This window comes from Mesoplodon mirus, assembly GCF_964341445.2.
Source record: "Mesoplodon mirus genome assembly, chromosome: 2".
Taxonomy (NCBI): Eukaryota; Metazoa; Chordata; class Mammalia; order Artiodactyla; family Ziphiidae; genus Mesoplodon; species Mesoplodon mirus.
This window is the reverse complement of record NC_138977.1, coordinates 3734383-3755584: the sequence shown is the minus strand read 5'-3', so window position 1 is coordinate 3755584 and position 21202 is coordinate 3734383. Positions and strand designations below refer to the sequence as shown.

Below are 21202 nucleotides of genomic sequence, written 5' to 3'. Positions count from 1 at the left end.
TGGTGGGTCAGGCCAGGGGTCCTGCGCAGGGCCCTGCTTTTGCCCCTGACACCTCAGAAGTGGCAGTTGGGTTTTGGCCTTTTTGTATCTTCTTGTTCATAGTTTGCCCCAACTGTGAAGGCGCGCAGTTATTTTTAGTCCCTTATAGTTTCTTTGTATTCTGTTGCTGGAGGAGCCGAAGAGATGTTTGTCCAGGTCCAGGCACTGCAGCGAAGGGTCCCAGGTCCCAGCCTGTCAGGGGAGGACCTCTCGAGTGATCATCTTTAAACAAAAGGATCTCCTTGGATGTGTGTGTCTCTAGGTAGACAGGGAATGATGCAGTGAGTCCCATTTCTTTTATGACTGACTACCTGGGGGTCCTTTTCTGCTTTGTAAAGAGTTCTGGACATTTGGGAATCAGTGTTCCTTGACGTGCCCAGCTCTTACCTACTCAGTGTTCCCAGGCCTTTATGTTAACTAGACTTCCTAGCGCCATCCTCAGAGGCCAGTGTGAATAGTGCACCCGTGTGTCTTTTTAAACAACATGGGGCTGAGGGTGGGGAGGGTGGCTATAGCTAAGACAGAATTAGCCCCTGTTTTAACTTCCAAAGGGACCCATTTGTGGATGCTTTTGCCTGCTAATGATATATCATTCTAAAATGTGAAATATCTGATATGGCAGGAGTATATGATCCATCTGATTGACATCATGAGGGGTTTTTCATAAATACTTACTGTCCCAGAAGTCACAGTACCCTGTGGTGTCTGCCAGCCACAGCCGATCTTGTACAAGTAAAATTTAAATGGTCCCCCGGTGTCAACCGCGGCCCTCCCTCTGGCAGGCAGCAAAGGGGCGTGTGTGTGTCTTTGGTGGTCAGAAGGCTGCTTCAGCTCAGGAGGGGTCTGCCTATCCTGTGACCACTAGGACATGGTCCCGGCCTCGTGCTGACTTCCGTGTTTCCAATCTATATTCTGATATCCCCCAAAACAGTGTCATCCTGTCTGCCCAGCTCTAGTCCTCTTCGATAAAAAGTATTTTGTCTAAGAGCTGGGCTACTTGACTAAGAAAATATCAGCATATTTGGTATAAATGTAATTCTTAGAAATTAAGGTTGTCTTACCGATTCTTAGTTTTTAAATAAAGATACAGTGTATCGTGGAAATTAATACTTTAGGTAGCAGTGTAACAAGCTGTACTTTCAGTATATTTTCCTGTTAGGTAAACTAGTATGCATATCTTATATTTTCCTACCCAACTGTCATTTTTAAAAGCGTATTTAAAAATTGATGTCTTTTTTGTTTACTAAAAAAGTTGTTTTAAGAATGAGTCTGTGGCTGACCTTTCTGCAGAATTCAAATTTCAGGTTAAACGTATGATGATTGAGTGCCTGCAACTCGCCACGTTCTTTCCCTGTGTTATCACCTATAATCCTTTGAAGACAGTATTACCATTTTATAGATGAAGAAATAGACTCAGAGTGAGGGATTGACTTAGTTAAGGTTACACAGAGGACACAGGTCCTCTGATTCCAAATTCCATTTCTTTCCGCTCTCCTCTCTCTGAGGTTGCCTTACGGTGGCTAAGTGCCCTGATGGATAGGGGGTTACACAGGTAGGTAGGTGGGTAGATAGATAATGTGATTTTTGTGCAGTAGTTAAGAGCTAGGATTCTGAATCTCAGCTGTGCTCCCTCCTTGGGCAAACTACTTGATCTTTCTAAGATATTTTCCTCATCTGCTTTCCTCAAAGGGTTGTTCCAAGGAAAAGTGATGTAGGACATACAAAGCTGTTAGAAAACTACCTAGTATGTAGTAAGTGCTAAATAAATATTATCAGTAGTCAAAGTGGATAAGAGGTAAACTTTTAAAAATAGAGCTGTAAAAAATGGATTATGTCCACCCTAACGATGTGAAAATGTGTATTCTTAAAGGTTCACTTGTGGCCCAGTCAGGTAGAGATTTAGACAATGAATAGGGTTGAAAGGTGTGGCATCGAACGGAAAAAAAAGGAGAGAGGTTGACGTAAGACAGCTTTTGCCTGACTTCTGGCTCTGCCACTGACTCGTTGGGTGATCATTGTCTCTGAGTCTAAATTTCTTCATCAGTAAATGGAGAAAATAGTATCTCCATGTAGGGTTGTTGTGAGGATTAAATTAGATAGCACTGACTGAGAAAGCACCTGCCATGTAGTAGATGTTTAAGAAATGGTAGAGTTTGTGTTTTCCCTTGTCTGAGTTCTTTTTTTTTTTTTTCCCTAAAGGAAAATGTAAACTTAAATGCAGATGTTTTCATACCTATTTCAGTTACACGGTTGAGAGCTTTTAACATCAAAGGTAGTCAGGGTATCATTCTTAGGTTAAAAGGGCTATTTTGGGAGTGAATATGACTTTATCTTAAGTCACTGTTTGGTACATATAATTCCCAATAATTCCCAGGAAGGCAGAATGAATTAACAGCCTTTTCGAAAAACCCAGGGTTTTCTAGAGAAAATCTGTTTCCCAAATCCATGGATTATGTAGGCTTTCCACTTTAGAGTCAAAGTAAAAATCTTCTTAATTGCCTACCCAGTGGCAGGTACTATATTGGATATATTACCTAACTTAATCCTCCTGTTACTGACCAGGGTTCTTGGCCTTCCCCAATCAATAGAAGTTGACTAGAGGCCAGACAAGAAATTCAGGCGAGGCTTTATTGGGTCCCCTACTGCAGCTGGGCGGAGCGAGAGCAAACACCAGGTTCCCTTGCTGGCTCCCTGAGTGGGGGCCGAGCTGGCTCCTTATATGGGGTGAGGGTAGGGGTGGGTCCAGGGGTCAGTCAGGAGGGCTGGCTGGCTTAGGTGTTTCGCCCACCCCTTAGGTGGTGTTGAGTGCAGGGGGCATGCGCAGTGCCCTGCTTTTGCTCCAGGCTCTTCAAAAGTGGCAGTTGGGTTTTTTGCTCTCTTTGTATCTTTTGGGTCCAGAATTTGCCCCAAGTGCGTATGCACGCAGTTAGTTTTAGTGCCATACGGTTTCTTTGTACTTTGTTGCTGGAGGAGAGGTGGGTCCAGGTGCAAGCACTGCAGCCCTGCAGCACAGGGTCCCGGGTCCCAGCCTGTCTCACTCCCAACATCTTGAGAAGTTGCCTTCATTAGCTCACGTTTCTCTAAAGACTGATACCAAGTAACAGACTTCTGTTGGTGATGGCCAGTGTCTGACCAGCCAGATTGGTTTTGTATCTTCTATGAGGATAGAGTTTCTATTCTTATTTTTCCCTATTAAAATCTAACTTTTTTTATAGTTTGGAAATCATTTAATCAGAAATTATTAGAACCAAAGTAGCTGGTGGGACAAAGCCTTGGCAGCCAGATGAGTTGCATTCCCATCCACTGCCTGTGTCCCCCTGCCTGGTTCTGACTTGTGTGTCTCCCGGGGCAGGGCCCTCAGAGCAGCTGCCCCCCGAGGCGTTCTCGCCGTCGGCCTGCATCGTGGAGTACGGCAAAGCCTTGGACATCAGCTACCTGCAGTACCTCTGGGAGGCCCACACCAACATCCTCCGCTGCATAAGGGATTGCCACGTGTGGTCCGCCCTATACGATGGAGACTCCCCCGACCCCGAGGCACTTTGCCCGGCTCTGCTGGGCCCGCCCGAGGAGAGGGCTTCCAGCGCCACCTACCCTGTGCTCAGGCTCCCGCAGCCGGTCCCCGGGACGACGGGGCCCCAGCTGGCGCCCGGAAAGGAGAAGAGCCACACGGAGCTGGAGTGGGACGACAGCTACGACACCGGGATCTCCTCCGGGGTGGGTGGGGGCTGCCCTGGGCCGTATGAGGATGCAGAGAACTCGGGCCCCCCGGCCCCCGTGGATCCTCCCAGACACATCCAGGAGATGAAGAAGAACGCCATCCTGCTCTTCAAAGGGGCCTACATCGAAGAGTCTGACTTCCAGGATGACGTGATGGTGTACCGGTTGTGTGCTGAGAAGGATGCTGAGGACACCAGCGGTTCACGGGAGGACGCCGCGAGACCCCCAACCCAAGCCCAGACCCAGGTCCAGGGTCCCCCCGTGAGCAACGGCCCCCTGCCCGGCCCTCAGTCAGAGACAGATTCAGAGGAGGGACATGGTAGGCACGATTCGGACGTGTTTCACGGTGTGTCCAAGGAACCAGGAGAGAACGAGCCTGAAGTCGCCCTAGAATCAAGCCCCGAGGTAGCGGCCCCCAACCCCGGGGCAGAGCGCGGTGCACGCCTGACAGTGACTGACCCTGAGGGTGACGATTTCATCGCCCAGTATGACCAAATCATTAGAGACCTGGATCCCAGCACCGAGGGCTTGATGGAGCAGAATGTCTCCCTGCCGGATCCGTTGCTTCTTACAAAGGAGCCGGAAGAGGAGGAAGAAGAGGGCAAAGGAGAGGAGGAGGAGGGGAGGAAGGAACCAGAAGGGGAGGAGGACGACTCTGACTCCTTCATAGCCGAGGCTCCTGCCGCAGAGACCCAGCCGTCCCCGTTCGGAGCGAGAGATGAGGCTGCCTTTGCCAGTCGCCGTCCCGCGAGGACTCAGAGCACCCCATTCACAGGTGATGTGACGCTCTTAGATTGCTTTGTGGTTTCTGCTTTTGAAAACGCTTGTACGTATGGCACCCGGAGAGTGAGGTAGGTGCAGGTAAGGAGCGTTATCAGCTTACCTACCAGAAGGGTGGGATATTTTTGTAAGCAGCAGGGAGGGGTGGTTTTATTTTTATCTTATTCTGTCGTTTGTTTTTTTTTTTCTCCAGCAAATGAGAGGTTAAATTTTTGCCATTGAGTAACTTCCCTTGATATGCCTTTGATAAAGTAGTAGGACTGACTAAACCACACAAGAAATCCAGTCTCATTATTTAATAGCCTCATTTCCTCTAGCCTAATTTATTTTTCTCCTTAGCATTTGCTTTTATGTGCATTTAAAAAAAAATAATTACAGTTTCCCCCACTGGCATGTGTGCTTCCTGAGGGCACAGGTGTTGGCTTGTTCTCTGCTCTATCCCTGGTGCTGAACAGTGGAGAGAGCACATAGTAGGTACTCAGAATACCCCTTGAATCGATGTGGCTGTGTACACACAGCAGAGGCCATTGGGGTCAGTCGTGCCTTTGCCTGGGCCTGGGAGCTCATTTCAGTTAATCACAAAATCTTCATCCAAAAATAAGTAGAGTAGACCCACATAAACTCATCACTGTGCTAAAGACTGGCTGTGTTCCACTGATAAACCCCTAACAGCAGGTAGAAATGGAGGACGAGGCAAAGGGGTAGGATGGGGTATCAGATAAGTGGATTGAGATTAGGAATTATGATAGAATTATTATCCTTAAATTATTACCCAAGTAAAATTGTTACTGAACTCAGGTTTGGCTGCTCGCTGCTTCAAAGCCAATACTTGTCGCTAGGAAAAGAAGATTGCTGTGTTCAGGAGGCTGGCAACCTGGGAAGAAGGTGGACGCGTGTCCAAAAGCCAATTCCCCACTGCCGATCAGGGGGCAAGAGCTTTTAAAGGGGAGCTTCAGGGATGTATAGGCGGAGGGGGGCGCTCCCTGTAGAAACAGCACAGTGAGCTCTGACAGTCATCTTGAAATGAGTCACGCAGTGGTCTGATCAGCATCCTCATCACGGTTGTTTTAAGTACAGTTAGTCTTCAGTTCCAGGGTTGGTTTGTTCCCATTTCTCGGAGGCCAGTTCTTAGGACTGCAGCAGCTTATGTCAGGTATGCAGTCAGGTCATCATGTAGTTCACTTCTTCCACCTGGTGAGGGTTTCAGTATCTACAAAACAGCTCAAAGGACATGGCTCAGAATATTTTCTACAGCCCTTGAGGAGGAACTAAAGGGCCTTGACTTTGTTTCATGGCTAGACTGTTATTATTTTGTCTTGCTTGACTATTTTCCTTTGCTTTTTTAGTTTCTCATTTCTCTGATTAAATTTATTCTTTGGCTAAAGTTTTCCTGCAGGCAAGAGGCAGGTGGAGGACATGGCAGGGGTCGGGGGAGGGGGGTCTGTCCTGGGAAGGCCCCACAGGGTCCTGCTCTGTTACAAAATCTGAAATCTGCACATGGTGGTACAGAGGGACCTGGCACAGAGGAGGGGTCCTCAGGCTCAGGGACAGCTGGGGTGGGACCCCTGAATGGTGTTCAGTTAGAGGAGAGGGTCCTAAGGAGCCAACATCTCAGCGGGACAGACTGGCCTTGCAGTCACGCCTTGTGGGGACTCCTGGCTCTGGCGCTTCCAGCCATGTGGCCTTGGTGCCCTAACTCTGGGAGGACCAAATGAGATCCTGGCCTGGGGTGGTGGGCCGTGTCATTACTGTTATCACAGGCAGCCTCCAGCAGCCTCAGCTGAGGCTTGTCCTTCCCTGGCCAGCAGGGGGCAGCTCGTGGGCGGAGATCATGCTCCCATCTCCTTGGATCACCCAAAATACACGAAGTCACAGCATCTTCGGGTCCAGCCAGGTAGGCTTAACGTGATCTCAAGGAGCTCTTCGGCCCTCCTCCAACTTTTATTCATCGGTTTACAGATGCCTGAAAATTTATTTAAATGGGGAGAAAGCTTTTAATTCCACAATTAAAAGGCTTGAGGTTCTAGCCCAGATAACATTTCAGTGCGAATGGGTTTTAATTAAAATTCAATCAGTCAATCATAAGTAAAAAGGATTAGATAATCTGGCTCTTCCCAGTTGATAAGGGAAGAGGGAGGGGAGGGGGTGGGGGAGAGCTTGGTGGGAGGCAGAGGGCAGAGTAGCCCAGCTCAGTCCCAACTCTGCCCGAGGGCTGCGCCATTTACTCTCCCCCAGCAGGAATCCTAGCTTTGTCTGCAGTGTTCTCCGAGACATCAGGACTACCCACTGCTAATGAAGATTGTTCTTTAGAATGCCAGCCTATACAAGGAGCTTCATCCCTGGGCAATATGTAAATTGAGGAAATAAAGTATAGCTTAGGGCACAAAAAAAAAAAAAGCTAATACACCACCTATAAAATAACATCAATATTTTGAATATGATACACCTGAACACCGCCAAAACATAACCTGAGATTTGGATACATATAGGTAATTTTAACGAAAACGTTGCCTGTTTCCTCCTTTGAAGCTTGTACACAGCTTCAGGAAACGTCTTTTCTCTTTCCACGTTTGTGAACTTTGTAGTGTCTAAACTTCTGAGTTTGTTCTGCAGCATTTGCTTAACTTCCCTCTCTCCATGGAATCCTGATTTCCACTGAAATGAATTTGCTTCTCAGCAAAATCAAAGCATTGCATTTCATTTATCTAATTAATGTTATTTATTCATGAAGTCAGCCATCTTTTATTGATCCCCTAATAGTTGGCAGGTTCGGTGCTAGGTACTAAGGACACAAAATGAAGGGATTTGTAGACGTTCAGAGGAGACGTCAATAAAGAACTATACCCTCTTAGTAGGAAATGTGTTATCAGTCATTGTATCCAAATCCTATGGGAGCCCACTGTGGGGAGTGGGAAAGGCTTCACAGAGGAGGGGCACAGTGAACAGAAGCTCTGGGTAAAAGGAGCTGAGAATGACAGTCCAGGCAGAGGAAACAACAGGCAAGGAAAAGGAGCCTGATAGCACATGGGGGTGACAAGGCATGGGTCTTGCGGGGTAGAGAGGAAGCCACAAAATTGCTTGATGCCGGCCCAGGAGGGGCTTTGGGCCACGCTGAGGAATGGGGGCCTTGTGCTCCTGGCACTGAAGATGCCCTGGAATTATCAGAGTTGGCGAATGATGTGACCAGATCTGTGTTTGGAAAGGCCAGCCTTGGAGAGTGGGGAGAGAGCACTGGAGTGAGGAGAGGTTAGTGCCAGGAAGATCAAAGTAAGAGACTTGTCATCACATCAGGATTTGGAATGCACTAGTAATAATGTTTCTAGGAACATTTTCACAGCTGTGCTCACACGGATGTCCTGAGATGTGTACACAAAGATGTTCATTGCAGCATTGTTTATAATAGAAAAAGACTAGAAATAACCTATATGTCCACCAGTAGGGGACTGTTTTGCTCATGCAACACCCATGGCAACCAAATATCTTGTGAATGAATGAGACAGTTCTGTGTGTGCTGATGTGGGACGGTCTCTGGGAGCTATTGTGCAGTGGAAAAGCAAGGGGCTGAACAGTGTGTAGACAGTGTTGTCATTTTATCATTTGTTTTTAAAAAAATACCAGGAGATATACACACACACACACACACCCTGGGAGGCAAGATAGTGTGTTGGTTAAGAGTCCTGGCACTGGAAACAGATGGTCTGAATTAAAATCATGACTCCATTACTAACTGTGCACTTGGCATTCTGGTCACCTTTAAATGTGGATAAATAACAAGCACACTTTGTAGGGTTGTTGTGAATATTTAAGTAAGTTGATACTTTAAGAGTGCTTAGAACACTGCCTGGCACATAATACGTGATTAATAAATGTTCTGAATGATAATTCAGTTATTAGTACTTACTACATATGTGAAACATTTCTGGAAGAATACACTTGGATCTGTTAACATGGGTTGCCTCCAGGGAGGAGGCCTGTTCTTTATATTCCTATACTGCTTGAAGCAGAGAAATTTCAAATTATTTTAGTCTTTATTAAAATAGAAAAACCGTTGCTGAAGTCCAGACAAGAAATGAGGCGTCTCTGGCGTCAGGCAGTTCTGGCAGGGGAGGTGGCGGTCCACGTTTGGGAGATGTTCCAGGGTGGACTCTGCAGAGCTGAGGTGCAGGGTGATGGCAGCTCCCCTTGGAGTCTGGGAGCTGGAGTGGGGGGCCACTGAGGCAGGGAAAAGCGGGCTTGCGGGGAGAGAAGGAAACGGCATAGTATTAGTTGTTCTGAAAATTCAGTATTTTATGGGTGCGGAATTTATCTGTCTTCCTGCAAGAAAAGGGGAAAAAAATACACCCTCCATCACCCCCCCACACCTGTAGCTTTCTGAATTGTAGCTGAGTTTTCTCGTTTTCAGCTGCTTGCCAGTTTCCCCTAGCAACTGCATTTTGCTAAGGAGTTTTTTTTTTAAGTGCTAGAAAGCAACTAAGAATAAAACAGGAACTTGAAAGTGTTTAATATCTGTTTCTTACTGCACACGCCTAAGAAGCTGTAATTAAGGTTGTTAGTGGATTATAAGGACAATCTGCTGACCTTGACCTACTATTCTGTCGTTCAAGCGAGACAGTGACGACCCTGACTCTCACAGGGCGCGGGGGGCAGGCTGGGTTTTTCCCTCCCTCTCAGTAGTGATGGACTGTAGACTCTCTCCCCTGCCGCTGCACCGCGCAGCTTTCGTTTTTGTAGGATGGCCAGGTGAGGCCAGCTCTAGTCTGGGCCTATGGCAGAGAAGCTGAGGGCTCCACTAAGGAGACAGGTTTTAGAGGAGACTCTTCCCACCCAAGTATCACCTGATTCACCTGTCTCTACTCTGGAAGGAAATAGATGCTGAGCCCCAGGGACTGCGGGGAAAGCCCGGGTCTGGGGTGGAGGAGGGAGGCCAGCAGGAGCCTGCCCCGGTCTGCCTGGAAGACTAGAATCAAGAAGAGCTACCGGTGACATTTTCGGGGTTCTTGATGGAACCCCATCAAGGTGCTTTCAGAATGGGGTTCCAGTCCAGAGTTCCTGAATGTGTTTGGCAAACTCTCCCAGTTTTGTAAGCAAGGGCTCTCTATTCAAAGAATTCGTTGACCTCCTGTGTCATGGAAAGTGACTCAGGAGGTCTGCCCCTGACCCCCAAGGATGGGGACGTTGGGGCTGATCTCAACACACAAAGGGCAAGTGTCTCTTCTGAGTTCCCAGGCCCCTAAGAAGACATCCTCTGTGCTTGTGGCACCGGGAATATTGTCATTATCCTGTTACTTGCCGGTGTGGTTTGCTGTTCCCGTTTCTTACAGCTTCTGCTTTCTTACAAAAAGGGTTTACCCTCTTCCGCTACCAAGGCTTCTGAATGAAGCATCTTGCGATGAAGTATGTTTTTGTTAAACTCATATTAATGTTGGTGAAATCTTCATAAGGCATGTTTATTTATCGAGGGTTATGTGCTTTTGTCATAAATATGCCATGGTTTAGTGACATCATCAATAGCTCCACTGGGGGAAATAGAAAATTCTCATTGATTTTGTTTAATGGACCACTTTTATGGTGAAAATGGAAAACATCTTCAAGTAGTTTTATTAATGCCAGATTTATTGTCTGGATTTTCCCTGTCTTCAGTGAACTCAAACAGAAAGCATATTATTTTTCTAGTGACCCAGATTAGTCAGTTTCTTTTTGCCTATTTTTTTTTTACAAACTGCTTTTATAATGATAGGGATTTTCTTGTTTAACGAACCTAGGACACACCAAACTCCAGCTCCCCTAACTGAGTCCCTTCCCTCTCTCTCATCCCCACCTCCCCCTGAAAATTAAAGCATGGCTCTCAAATTACAGCCAAGCCCACCTTTACCTCTCATCTTCTCTTCTTCTGGTTCTTCCACATTGTGACACTGACAAGCCAGAGTCTTTCTCAGGTGCTTTTGGGGGATATAGACAGTCCCCCGTTCACAGTGCTGCTGTTTGGTAAACATAGTTGTATGTGTTTGCTATTCTTTAACGACACGAAGATTTTTTTGTTACTAGAACTTTTGATGGCCTCTAATGTTTGCATGACGCCCTACAGCACGCAGCATCACGGGATGATGCATGCCATGTTTTTGAGCATTGGCAGCCCCAGGAGATACAGAAATAGTATGAAAAGTATATTTTGATTTTAAAAATTAAATTATTGGTCATCTGTTTTTTTTTTTAAAGGTCTATGATAATTTTCAAAGCATTAAAACTCCTCTGGGAGTCAAAACAAAATACTAGCTACCACGCCCGTGTTTCTGCTTTCTTTTTGTGGCGGTGGTGTGTCTTGTGGTTTGGTTTTGAGGCAGGAGGCGACGTGGCCGCGTCGGCTGCACTTGTCTGAATTCGGTTCGCCCCCGTGGCCCCGGCGGCTCCTCGGTGTTCCGGAGAGATGGCCCGTGCCCCCAGCCGGCCCTGAAGCCTCGTGTCCTTCCACAGGCCCGTTCATCAGCGTGGTCCTGTCCAAGCTGGAGAACATGCTGGAGAACTCGCTGCACGTGAATTTGCTGCTCATCGGCATCATCACGCAGCTGGCCAGCTACCCGCAGCCCCTCTTGCGCTCCTTCCTGCTCAACACCAACATGGTCTTCCAGCCCAGCGTGCGCTCCCTCTACCAGGTACCGCCGCGCCCCGCCCCTCCCCGCCGCGCCCCGCCCCTCCCCGCCGCGCCCCGCCCCTCCCCGCCGCGCCCCGCCCCGCCCCTCCGCGCCCCGCCCCTCCGCGCCCCGCCCCGCCCTTCCGCGCCCCGCCCCGCCCCGCCGCGCCCCGCCCCTCCCCTCCCCGCCGCGCCCCGCCGCGCCCCGCCCCGCCGCGCCCCGCCCCGCCCCTCCGCGCCCCGCCCCGCCGCGCCCCGTTCTCATTCATTTGCTCTCCTGCCCCTACTGTTACCTGTTATGCTGGCTGTGTTGATGTGTCTAGACAAACTGCGAAGCTTTAGAAGCTTCGCTTGGTTTGACGTTTCGAGGGGGCCTCCCCAGAACACCCAGGCAGTTAAAAGCCTGTCGTTCCTGCGGCGGGGCCTCTGCCTGGCAGGTGTCCTGATAATGCAGGGTGGAACTCTGTGCTGCAGCGGTAGCGTCATTGGGGCCGCTTTCGACAGGTCCTCGCGTCTGTGAAGAACAAGATTGAGCAGTTCGCCTCGGGGGAGAGAGACTTCCCGGGCCTCCTCATCCAAGCACAGCAGTACCTGCTCTTCCGCGTGGACCTGTCCGGCCCGAGCCCTGAGGCACCCACCAAAGGTCAGCCGCTCCTCCCTTTCCCCCAGCTTCCCGACTTGGAGTCACAGGTGCTGCCTGAGCTCCTGGACCCTAAAAGCATCTAAATAGATTTCCTTTTTTTTTTTTTGTGGTACGCGGGCCTCTCACTGTTGTGGCCTCTCCCGTTGCGGAGCACAGGCTCCGGACGCGCAGGCTCAGCGGCCATGGCTCACGGGCCCAGCCGCCCCGCGGCATGTGGGATCTTCCCAGACCAGAGCACGAACCTGTGTCCCCTGCATCGGCAGGCGGACTCTCAACCACTGCGCCACCAGGGAAGCCCTAGATTTCCATTTTTAAGCAGCAGGGAGGAGCCTCCCCTGAGCGTCCTTAAACCCAAAGGAAAGCCTACCCTGCCCGCACCCGGCCCGGTCCCAGTTTGGAGGGTCTAGTGGGGCATTTGCTTTCCTGACCGAGAGTACTGCAGGGCAGGAGTGATGTGGGGACTGCCGCTAGAATAAATAACTTAGCACGTGTGGGCCAGAAGGAAGCGTTATGTGCACACCCTGAGCCGTTTTTTGGCCGGTCCTACCCTGAGGAGGGCATCCGTTCTCTTTATTATGTTTTCAGATACTCTCGGGCCCCAAATGAATGTGCTTTAGGCTCTGGAAGGTAAAAACCATTCCCTTGGAGCAAGAGCAGTAAAGTTTATGCACCCCTTAGCCGTCCTGAGGGCGCCTCCCGTCGGCTCAGGAGGCCTGGCCAAGTGGGCGTGGGGCGTGGGGTGGCCGCCAACCGGAGCCTGAGGACCCTGCCGGTGGCCAGGCCTGGGGACGGGGCTGCCTGGCCTCGGGTGGGCTCTGCTGGCGCAGGTTTGATGGCAGTTGTCTCCTGAGCTGTGGCTTCAGCCTTGGTGAGAGGGCAGACCAGGGAACGGCCCACATTGCGCTGGCTTTCGCTCATCTGCCCTGGACAAGCCAGGCTTCTTTGTGGCAGGTGAACAGTGAAGAGAGCAGGGCTCTTGGTCCGGGGCTAAAGCATGTGATCGGAAACACGATTTGGAGTGAGAGGCAGAAGTGTAACTCAGGGCAGTGTCAAACCTTTGAGGGAAGCTGAACAAACCCCAGCCCTGTGAAGGCATGACCTTGCCTCTGTGTAGCTGTTTGATCTCGGTCACTTGGCCTCACTGGGCCTCATGCTCCCCGACTTTTTTTTTTTTTTTTTTTTTTAATTTATTTATTTTTGGCTGCATTGGGTCTTCACTGCTGTGCGCAGACTTTCTCTAGTTGCATCGAGCGGGGGCCACCCTTCGTTGTGGTGCGAGGGCTTCTCATTCGGCAGCTTCTCTTGTCGCAGAGCACGGGCTCTAGGTGCGCGGGCTTCGGTAGCTGTGGTACGCGAGCTCAGTAGTTGTGGTGCACAGGCTTAGTTGCTCCGCGGCATGTGGGATCTTCCCGGACCAGGGCTCGAACCCGTGTCCCCTGCATTGGCAGGCGGATTCTTAACCACTGCGCCACCAGGGAAGCCCCTCCTCGACTCTTAAGTGAAGGGTTTGTCTTCCATCTCTCGAGTCCTTTCTGGCTGTAGGACTCGGGGTGTGAGGGGCATTAGGACACCGCAAGGCACACTTTGAAAGAAAGGGGGGCCCTGTGCCACTGGTGAAATGAGGGCCAGCTTCTAGCCTTGGCCCTGGATGAGAGCAAGTGGGCCATCTCTGGAAGGGAGGAGTGCCCACGCCTGTGGGAAGGTGGCCTGCGGGCCCCACGTGGCCTCTCCTAGCCCCGTGGACAGTCGGCCTGTTGGCTTGAGCACAGGGGACACGTTGTGTGACTCACCCTGCGAGAGACGGTGCCTCAGCTAGCTTTTGCGCATAACAGACCACCACAAAAAGCTCAGGGACTCAAGACAAAGCCATCACGTGTGCTCGTGAGTCTGTGTGGTTGCCCGGGTGACCTGCTGGCCTGGGTGGGCATGGCTGATGCTGGTAAGACTTGCTCGGGGGCTGCCATCAGCGGGCGGCTGGGCATCTGAGGTGGCCCGGCTCACAGGGGTGGCTGCTGGCCGTGGTGATGGGGGTCCGTGTTTCTCGTCATCCAACAGGTTAGCCCTGGCTTGTCAGCTTCACGGCTGTAGGGTTGCAAGAGTGAGAGCAGGAGCACACGCAGTCCCTTGAGGCACCAGCTCGGGACTCCACCGGGTCGATTCTGCTGTATTCTGTTGGCCAGGCCACTGGTCAGCCCAGGTGCAGGAGTGGAGCAGACCCCCCCCCCCCTTGATGGGAAGAGCTGCAAGGGATTATGGCAGTTCTTGCAGGCTTCCAGACAGAAGGGGACTTGAGTCTCCCCACACTGCACTCTGGGCTTGGTCTTCACTTGTATCTTGCAGTTTGTAAAGTGCTTTCCCAGACAGTTTTACTTTTCAAACAGCACTGTGCAATGGGCAAGAAAGGTACTGTTAGCTTCATTTTCATAGAAGGAAGCTGAAGTTAGAGGCCCGGGTGGTCAGCCAGGATCACTAAGCCCGGGTGCCTACACACCCTGACCAGCCTCCTTGACCTACATGATCCAGGTGAGCATGCCTTGTGCCCTGTCCTGGCCTCAGACTGATGGTGGCGGCTGCCAGATACGTGCCCAGGGGGGGTCTTGTTCCCACTGCGTAAGGTTGTCAATTAGGCAGCTGTGGGGGATGATTTCCAAGGTCTGTGACCCTCAGGGGACATTGACTTGTAGGAAGCTACTCTCGGGATAGAAGACTTCCGTTTGATGGAACTTTTCAGATTAACCTCCTAACTTCGTTCAGGTTAGCAAAGTGACACCCTCCCCTCAACTTCAAAAATCTCTCAACTCACAGAATGACGAAGGTCTCCGTCCCCTTGTACAAAGCTGAAGCGTCATGTGTGATGTGATTGTCTATAAATGAGATGAATCTGGGAGCCCTATTCTTACCGGGACACAGAGCAATGAGTGATTAGAATCCTGTTAGAGGCCACATACTGGGGTGTCCAGGTCCGTGCGCTGTGCGCCTTGTCTGATGCCGCTGACAGGGAGGTGAGGGGTAACGGATTTCTCTCCTAACTTCTCAAGTCTTCCCAGTAGTATCTTGAAAACCCTTTGTTGTGGCTTTTCAGACCCAGGGTAGCATTTCAGGAAACCACTCCCGGTTCTGATGTTTCCGTAAACTTCCCTCCTCCCTGCCTCTGCTCCGGGCGCTGCAGCCGTGCCCTGGGCCCTTTTACGAGGGGCGCCCACAACCCGAGCTGCTCCATCACACAGGCCCTGGTGAAACGAGCCTAACGCTTCCAACAGAAGTCCGGGTGGACTTCCTGTGCCCCTGTCACATTGTCACTCTTGAGACTATTGGTCTCTGAGGCTCAGCTACTTGCTAGTCTTTTCATTTTCCCCTTAAACCACAGAGGTGGTATTTTCTAGTATTACCTGTATTCAGAGTCCTTTCACTGATCTCTAGTTCTAGAAGGGGGCCAGGTAGGTATTATCCTCATCTTGTGGAAAAGGAAACTGAGACGTTATATGATTAGCTAGTTGCCAGGTAGGGACCATAACTCGGGTCTCCTTGTTTTTGAGTTGAGTCTGACTCACGGAAGGGCCAGTCCTACGCTGATGGGACAGAAACCACCGCCAGGACTTCCCTGCTGGCCATCCGTCTCCTTCCCTGGGCGCCCGCCTGCCTTCATTAGGGAAGACAGCGTTGATTCTTAAGATTCAAGCTGGGTAAATGAGCCGAAGCGATGACGCTTTTTAAATTCATGGATCGAGCTGGATAAGTGATCCGCAAAAGCCCTTTTGGGGGAAAAGAGGAGTGAATTTGAAAGAGGAAGACGGAGATGAGGAAATGAACCAGCTCCAGGAAGATCAGGTATAGGGAGGACCTGACGTTGGTCGGTCCCTTCCCTCGTTCATTCAGCAAATGTTTATTAGCTTCTTCTGTGGATGAGGAAGCGTGTTAGGGCCATGAAGGACACATCGTCTAGGGGCTCAGCTCTCAGAAACCTGAAAGTCTGGTAGAGGAGAAAGCACATAAACAGCAACGCAAGTCTGAAGGGCACTGCAAGCCCCAGTTGGTACATAAAATGAGTGGGAGCCTAGAGCAGGGGATCACTTCCAGGGCAGGAAACGGGAGTGGTCTGTAAAGTCAGTGACGGCTGCATTGACGGTGGTGTGATGGCTGACACTTACCAAGAGGTCCTTGTGTACATTATACCTACCGACTCACTGAATCCTTACAGCCGTGAGATTTTGACAGATGAGGACCTTAAAGTACAGAGAGGTAAAGCAACTTGCCTGATGTCGCTCAGCTGGTAAGTGGCAGAGTCTAAGCCTGGTGAGGTTTAGGTGTGCAGACACGGGCAAGGGAACGCCAGCTGGGGGAACCAGCACGAGCAGTGTGGCTCTGGGGCTGGTGCCCGGAGCGTCCCACCCCCCGAGGCATCAGCCCAGCTTTCTCGGTGAGCCTCGCCGGGCCCTTTGGAGAGCCGGGTGCCGCAGTGCTGGAGGGCCGGGATGGAGGTACTCAGGCGTGGTCCCCAAGGGTGGCAGTGTCCTCAGGGAGGTCAACACTTCCGTCCTCACTCTGTTGTCAAGACATAGTGTGAGTTTCTGGTGAAAGGTTAGCAGCAGATTCTCAACAACTTCTCCAGTTCTTTATGGCATGAACTGTGATTAGCTTTAATCGAAAAGGATATTTAAAGCAGTAAAGCGGAAGTTTTTTTTTTTTTTTTAACACTAAAGACGATAGTAGTGAGATGTGGAAAGTACTATAAATGTCAAGAATTTTTAGTACCACAGTTAAGCGACACTCTGAGAAGAGTGTTGAAAAATGGGACTGAATTCTAAAAAGCAGCCAAAATAATGAAGAGCTTGAATCTAATGATTTATAAGGAGTAATGAGTCTGTGTGAGTCGGGGGCGGAAGGCGGCATACATAAGTCCTGTCAGTGTGAAGGCTGGAGATCTTCAGGAATTAAATAGTTGGGAAGGGTGAACCATTTTAATTGGTAAAACTGATTTGATATGAAAATGCAAATCACTTGGGTATGCTGAAGTTTGGTTCATATCATCTTAGACCTACATTTTTGAAACTGAAATCGAAACTCCTGGAAACCTTCCTTGAATGGAAGGTCCAAGCCACTTGCTGCCACGAGCTGCCCACGGTGGCTGGAAGTCCTGGACAGAGGGGCTGGGGGTCAGCAGGGAGCCCAGGAGGCCGGAGCCCAGGCTGCGGACGGCAGGGTGTGGTGTGTGTAACTCGGGTGGCCTCCTGCAGCTCTGCCGGGTGGTCAGGGCTCTGCTGGCAAAGGGCGGACGGTCACCCCGACCCTGGGAGGCCGGGAGAACAGGTGGAGCCCCTGAACGCTCCTAAGTAACCATCGCAGTGACCTGTGTCCTCACTTGGTTGATGCGGCCGCAGGACGTGCCTGTTTCCCTCTCCCCCGTCACCAGGCCCCGGGCGGGGAGGGTCCTTGATAAACCTGTATTCTTGCCACAGTGTCTACATGAAGGTCCTCCTACAGGATTTGGCATCAAACTCTCACGTCACATGCCCAGTGCTGGAGCTGATCTGGGCAGATCCATGTCTCAGAGTAGAGTGAGCGGGGGGACTGGGGGTCGCGTCTTGAGACTCCAGTCAGAGCGGGAGCTGAACCCGCACGGGACACTCCACTCCACACCCCCGCAACACACACACATTCATTTAAGGGGTGGGCGGAAAGGGCTCTGGAGGATCACCATGGCCGTCTTCCTTCTAGTTTCAGATCCCGTTCAGGACACCTCCAGGACAGGGAGCGGCCGGAGTTTTCTGGATGGCCCTCCACGAGTGCTTCAGCCCTTCCTGACAAACAGAGCCAAGGTGGCCGGGGCACCCCCCAGCCTGCCCCCGCCCCTGCGGGACACCATGCTGGCGGCCGCCCTCTTCCCCGAGTTCCTGAAGGAGCTGGCTGCCTTGGCCCAGGAGCACTCCATTCTCTGCTGCAAGATCCTGGGCGACTCGGATGACAGCTACTGTTAGCTTTTTCTTTTCAAATAGAGGTTCTTATTTTTTAAGGTTTTAGTGTCTTGACTGAACGTTAAATGCAAAGCTGCTTACAGACACCTCTGAGACTTCCTGACGATACTTGATATGTGGGGAGGGGGTTTTTCTGGGCGCCTCCTCTCCCCAGCCGGATCTTCCCACCTTGTACCCCCTAGAATCTAAGTCTTGGCTCAGTTTTTCCTCCTCAGAGTTCTTGGTCCTTATCCTCCCATCCCTCTAAGTCACTCTGCTTGCAGCTTAGAGCACACCCAGCGAACACCGGGACGCAGTGATCTCTGGAGGTGCCCACCTCAGAAGGACCTTCAACAGCACGTAAGAACGCACACCTGCCCCTGTGGCCTGTGTCGTGGCTTCCGTCTTATAAAGAGAATAAAGATGGAGCCCTTTTTGCCTCCATCACACAAGCACACAGCATCCGTCCCTTTGCATTTTACTTCCAAGACTTGTATTCCGCCCAGCACGTGTTGCCTTACAGTGCAGGCAAATCCACTGGTCTCAGCTCTCTGCCTGGGGAGTCAGATGTAGTTGGAGAGAATCTGAAATGCAGGGAAACGTTTTTGTTGCTTGAGAGCTTTCCTTGCTCAGTGTATCATCACTACCTAAACACTGAAAATAGCCTTATTTTAGTCAGATTTGCACAAAATGAACGATGCCTATGCAAAATGTTACTTTGGCTTTTAGGACTTTGATCGGTGTGATGAACAAAGTGTGGTATATGCTTATGTAAGAAGACAACCATCATTATTTTTTTAAGTGTTTTCTGAAACACAAACTGGTTCATCTGTGAAACTGTCTCATAGTGGGTTTTTCTGGAGGGGTATGGTGTGGGGGAAAGGATAAAAGTAAACTAAATACAATCTGTACAAACCTTGGTAATTATTTTAAAATCTGTTTGCTCTTTCTAATATGTTGCACTTTGTAGAGAAACAGGAACTGTACAGCCACTTACGGAACCAGGATGTAAAGGCAAACAGGTCGCGGGGAGCCTGCTGGGGCTCACTCCACACAGGAACCCTGCCTTCTGAGTAATGGGGTTCATTACGAGGCCCCACCGTGATGTATTAGTGCCTCTCTGCTCTGCAGCCTGCTCTGCCAAGGGTAATTATACTTAGAGCCATGGTCTTCCTACCACAGAGAGAGGGGCAAACACACAAAATAATTAATTGTGGGCTAAAAAAGAACAGGACAATAAACGACTGATATTCATGGATATTAGATTCCACTCTCCTGTACTGTGGGCAGGTGAGAAGCATGTAAGCAGGATGACCCCCCTCCCCCCTCCCCCCCCGCCCACGTTTGGAAGGAAATTGGAAGCTCCGGGTCTCTCTGTTCTTTCTGTGGGCATCTTGCTGAGCCCCGGGGGCAGTCACAGGGCTGGTGGTGGTGGTGCCTCAGGAGCACTGGCTTGGTTTTAATCCATCAGGCCCTAGTACAGGAAGGGCGTGGAGGAGAGAAGCACATCTGAGACGCTGCAGAGCGGAGGCTGCCTTTTGTGTTTCAGGGATCTTGAAGCGAGTGAGCCAGTCCTGGAATGAAGCCTCAGGAGCTCTGGCCGGGGCTGGGTGGCTCTCAGGAGTCCAGCTTCGCGGTGCTTGCAAGTCTAGGCAAGGAACCAAAGATAGTGATTCGTTGTACATTTCTGACTTCAAACTTGTCTGTCTTGAAAGATGGTTTGCCCGGCTGCGGTGCAGCAGCCAGAATGTACGAGGCCCAGTGGACTGGCCTGCTCTTGGCTTCCCGACATCCACTTGTATTTGCGTAAGTGTCTCTACTGGAAAAGTCAGTGGCTCAGAGATCGAGAGAGAGGAGCAAAAGACGAGTTTCAGCTGTAATGTATTATCCTCCAACTTTGCTTTGCACAAGTATTTATCTTCCAGTTTGGACTCACCAGGTATATAAGAAGCTAAAGCTACGTCTGAGAGCCATATTCTTCAGCTTTCTGGTCTGATTTCCACGTCTCTCCGTTATCTGGTGATGGTGTCGATTCTTCTCCTTGAGTCCATGTTGCTCTATTATAGAAAACCACAGTCTCCTTTGTGGAAGGCATCATCTGGGAAAGAGTATTTTATTAAGTAGGTACTTATAAAAAAAAGTAGATTTGCTTTAAAGGAGGACAGCGATGACCGGTGTGGGGTGAGAGGCAGGAAAATTAACTACCTCCCACGGTTGGGTGCTGGTAGCAAACCCACATGACAACCCAACCTATTTGGAGGTGGACACTGGTTCAGCTTTCTGAAACCACTGCAGCCCTCCACCAGAGTACTGAGTCCAGCGTTTCTCAAAATGAAGTCAGAAAATGGGCCTGGAAATATATTCTAGGGAACTTGTGAACCCATGCAGTTGAGGGGAACAGCCAGGTGGGTTAGGTTAAGGATGGTTTGGGGGTGGTGTGGACATGCAAGAGGGAACACAGCAGAAACCGGAAGCTAAAATAGGAGAAGAACAAATGCTGGGGGGTTTGGAGGAATGAACACTGATCTAGGCAGATAGGAAGATACTGAACAGCAGGGGGTGGCGATGGGAATTCCTTGATGGGAAAAATCTCCGTAATGAAGTAGAATGTTCTAGTCATAAAGTAATAGGTGACACCCTTAGAAATCTCTTTTGCGATGAGTTTGGGGAAGGATTTTGAACAATACTTGGCATGCTTGAAAATGTGCCAGTGCGTGGATGCCTTTGCGACGCCCCCCCCCCCCCAGGACTCAGTGGACACAGGCTTTGGTGCAGCCCCTGAGGTTGGCGTCGCTGTGTCGAGCCTGGTGGCCCCGGGCAGCGGAGGTGAGTCACGGGTTTCTGGAGCATCACATCCTTCACCTTGATTCATAACTCAGAGTCTGACGTAAAGTTCTAGGTGGAGTGGATTTTGTGCTTCAAAATATAGGAGAGCACTGGGATACTTAAAACTGATTTTTGGAAGTGCCCAAATGTTTAAAAACGTTTGTTTTAAAATTTTTAAAGCGACTCCAGGTTGAGTTTAGCCTAAAATACAGTTTTATGGAGTGAATTACAGAGTCCCAGACATGAAGTGGGAATGCTGGAGTAACCAATCAGAGATGTGGTTTTATTAGTAGGTACCTTCCTTTCCTTCCCCGGTATTTAGAGGAACTGTGAAATGGTCCCCATTTGACTTAGTAAAATACTTTGACGAGCTGGGGTTGGAATCGATGCCTCTGTCACGGGTAGGGAGGATGCATTCACTTCTTCCGCGGGTCCTCAGGGGTATCTTTTCCTCATCAAGTGGCTTTTACTTAGGTCTGATGCAGTTGATTTTCAGTCCATTAAGACATCCTGGCTCCAGGGTGTTGTCAGGAGAGCATCCTCTTATGAGTAGAATCTAGAGACAGGATACATGACTGTTCAGGTGACCTGTTAATTTTGGGCAGCCCGTGGTACTCG

General features: G+C 50.2%; 2 protein-coding genes across 4 annotated transcripts in view; one reads left to right on the top strand and one right to left on the bottom strand.

The window, feature by feature from the left end:
- FHIP1A (FHF complex subunit HOOK interacting protein 1A) overlaps positions 1-18590 on the top strand; it is a 102667-nt gene extending 84077 nt beyond the window's left edge. Inside the window, exons 8-11 of the mRNA XM_082629324.1 lie at positions 3392-4531; positions 11008-11186; positions 11669-11807; positions 17523-18590. Of these exons, the coding sequence (XP_082485450.1) occupies positions 3392-4531; positions 11008-11186; positions 11669-11807; positions 17523-17782 (1718 nt within the window). The 3' untranslated portion in view covers positions 17783-18590. The remainder of the gene's footprint in view (positions 1-3391; positions 4532-11007; positions 11187-11668; positions 11808-17522) is intronic.
- Positions 18591-20786: 2196 nt separating this feature from the next.
- GATB (glutamyl-tRNA amidotransferase subunit B) overlaps positions 20787-21202 on the bottom strand; it is an 81083-nt gene continuing 80667 nt past the window's right edge. The window contains exon 15 of one of the 3 annotated variants that reach the window (XR_014294785.1): positions 20787-21140. The gene's annotated coding sequence lies outside the window, so the exon portion shown is untranslated. The remainder of the gene's footprint in view (positions 21141-21202) is intronic. The other 2 variants (XR_014294786.1, XR_014294787.1) reach the window with 2 other exon arrangements.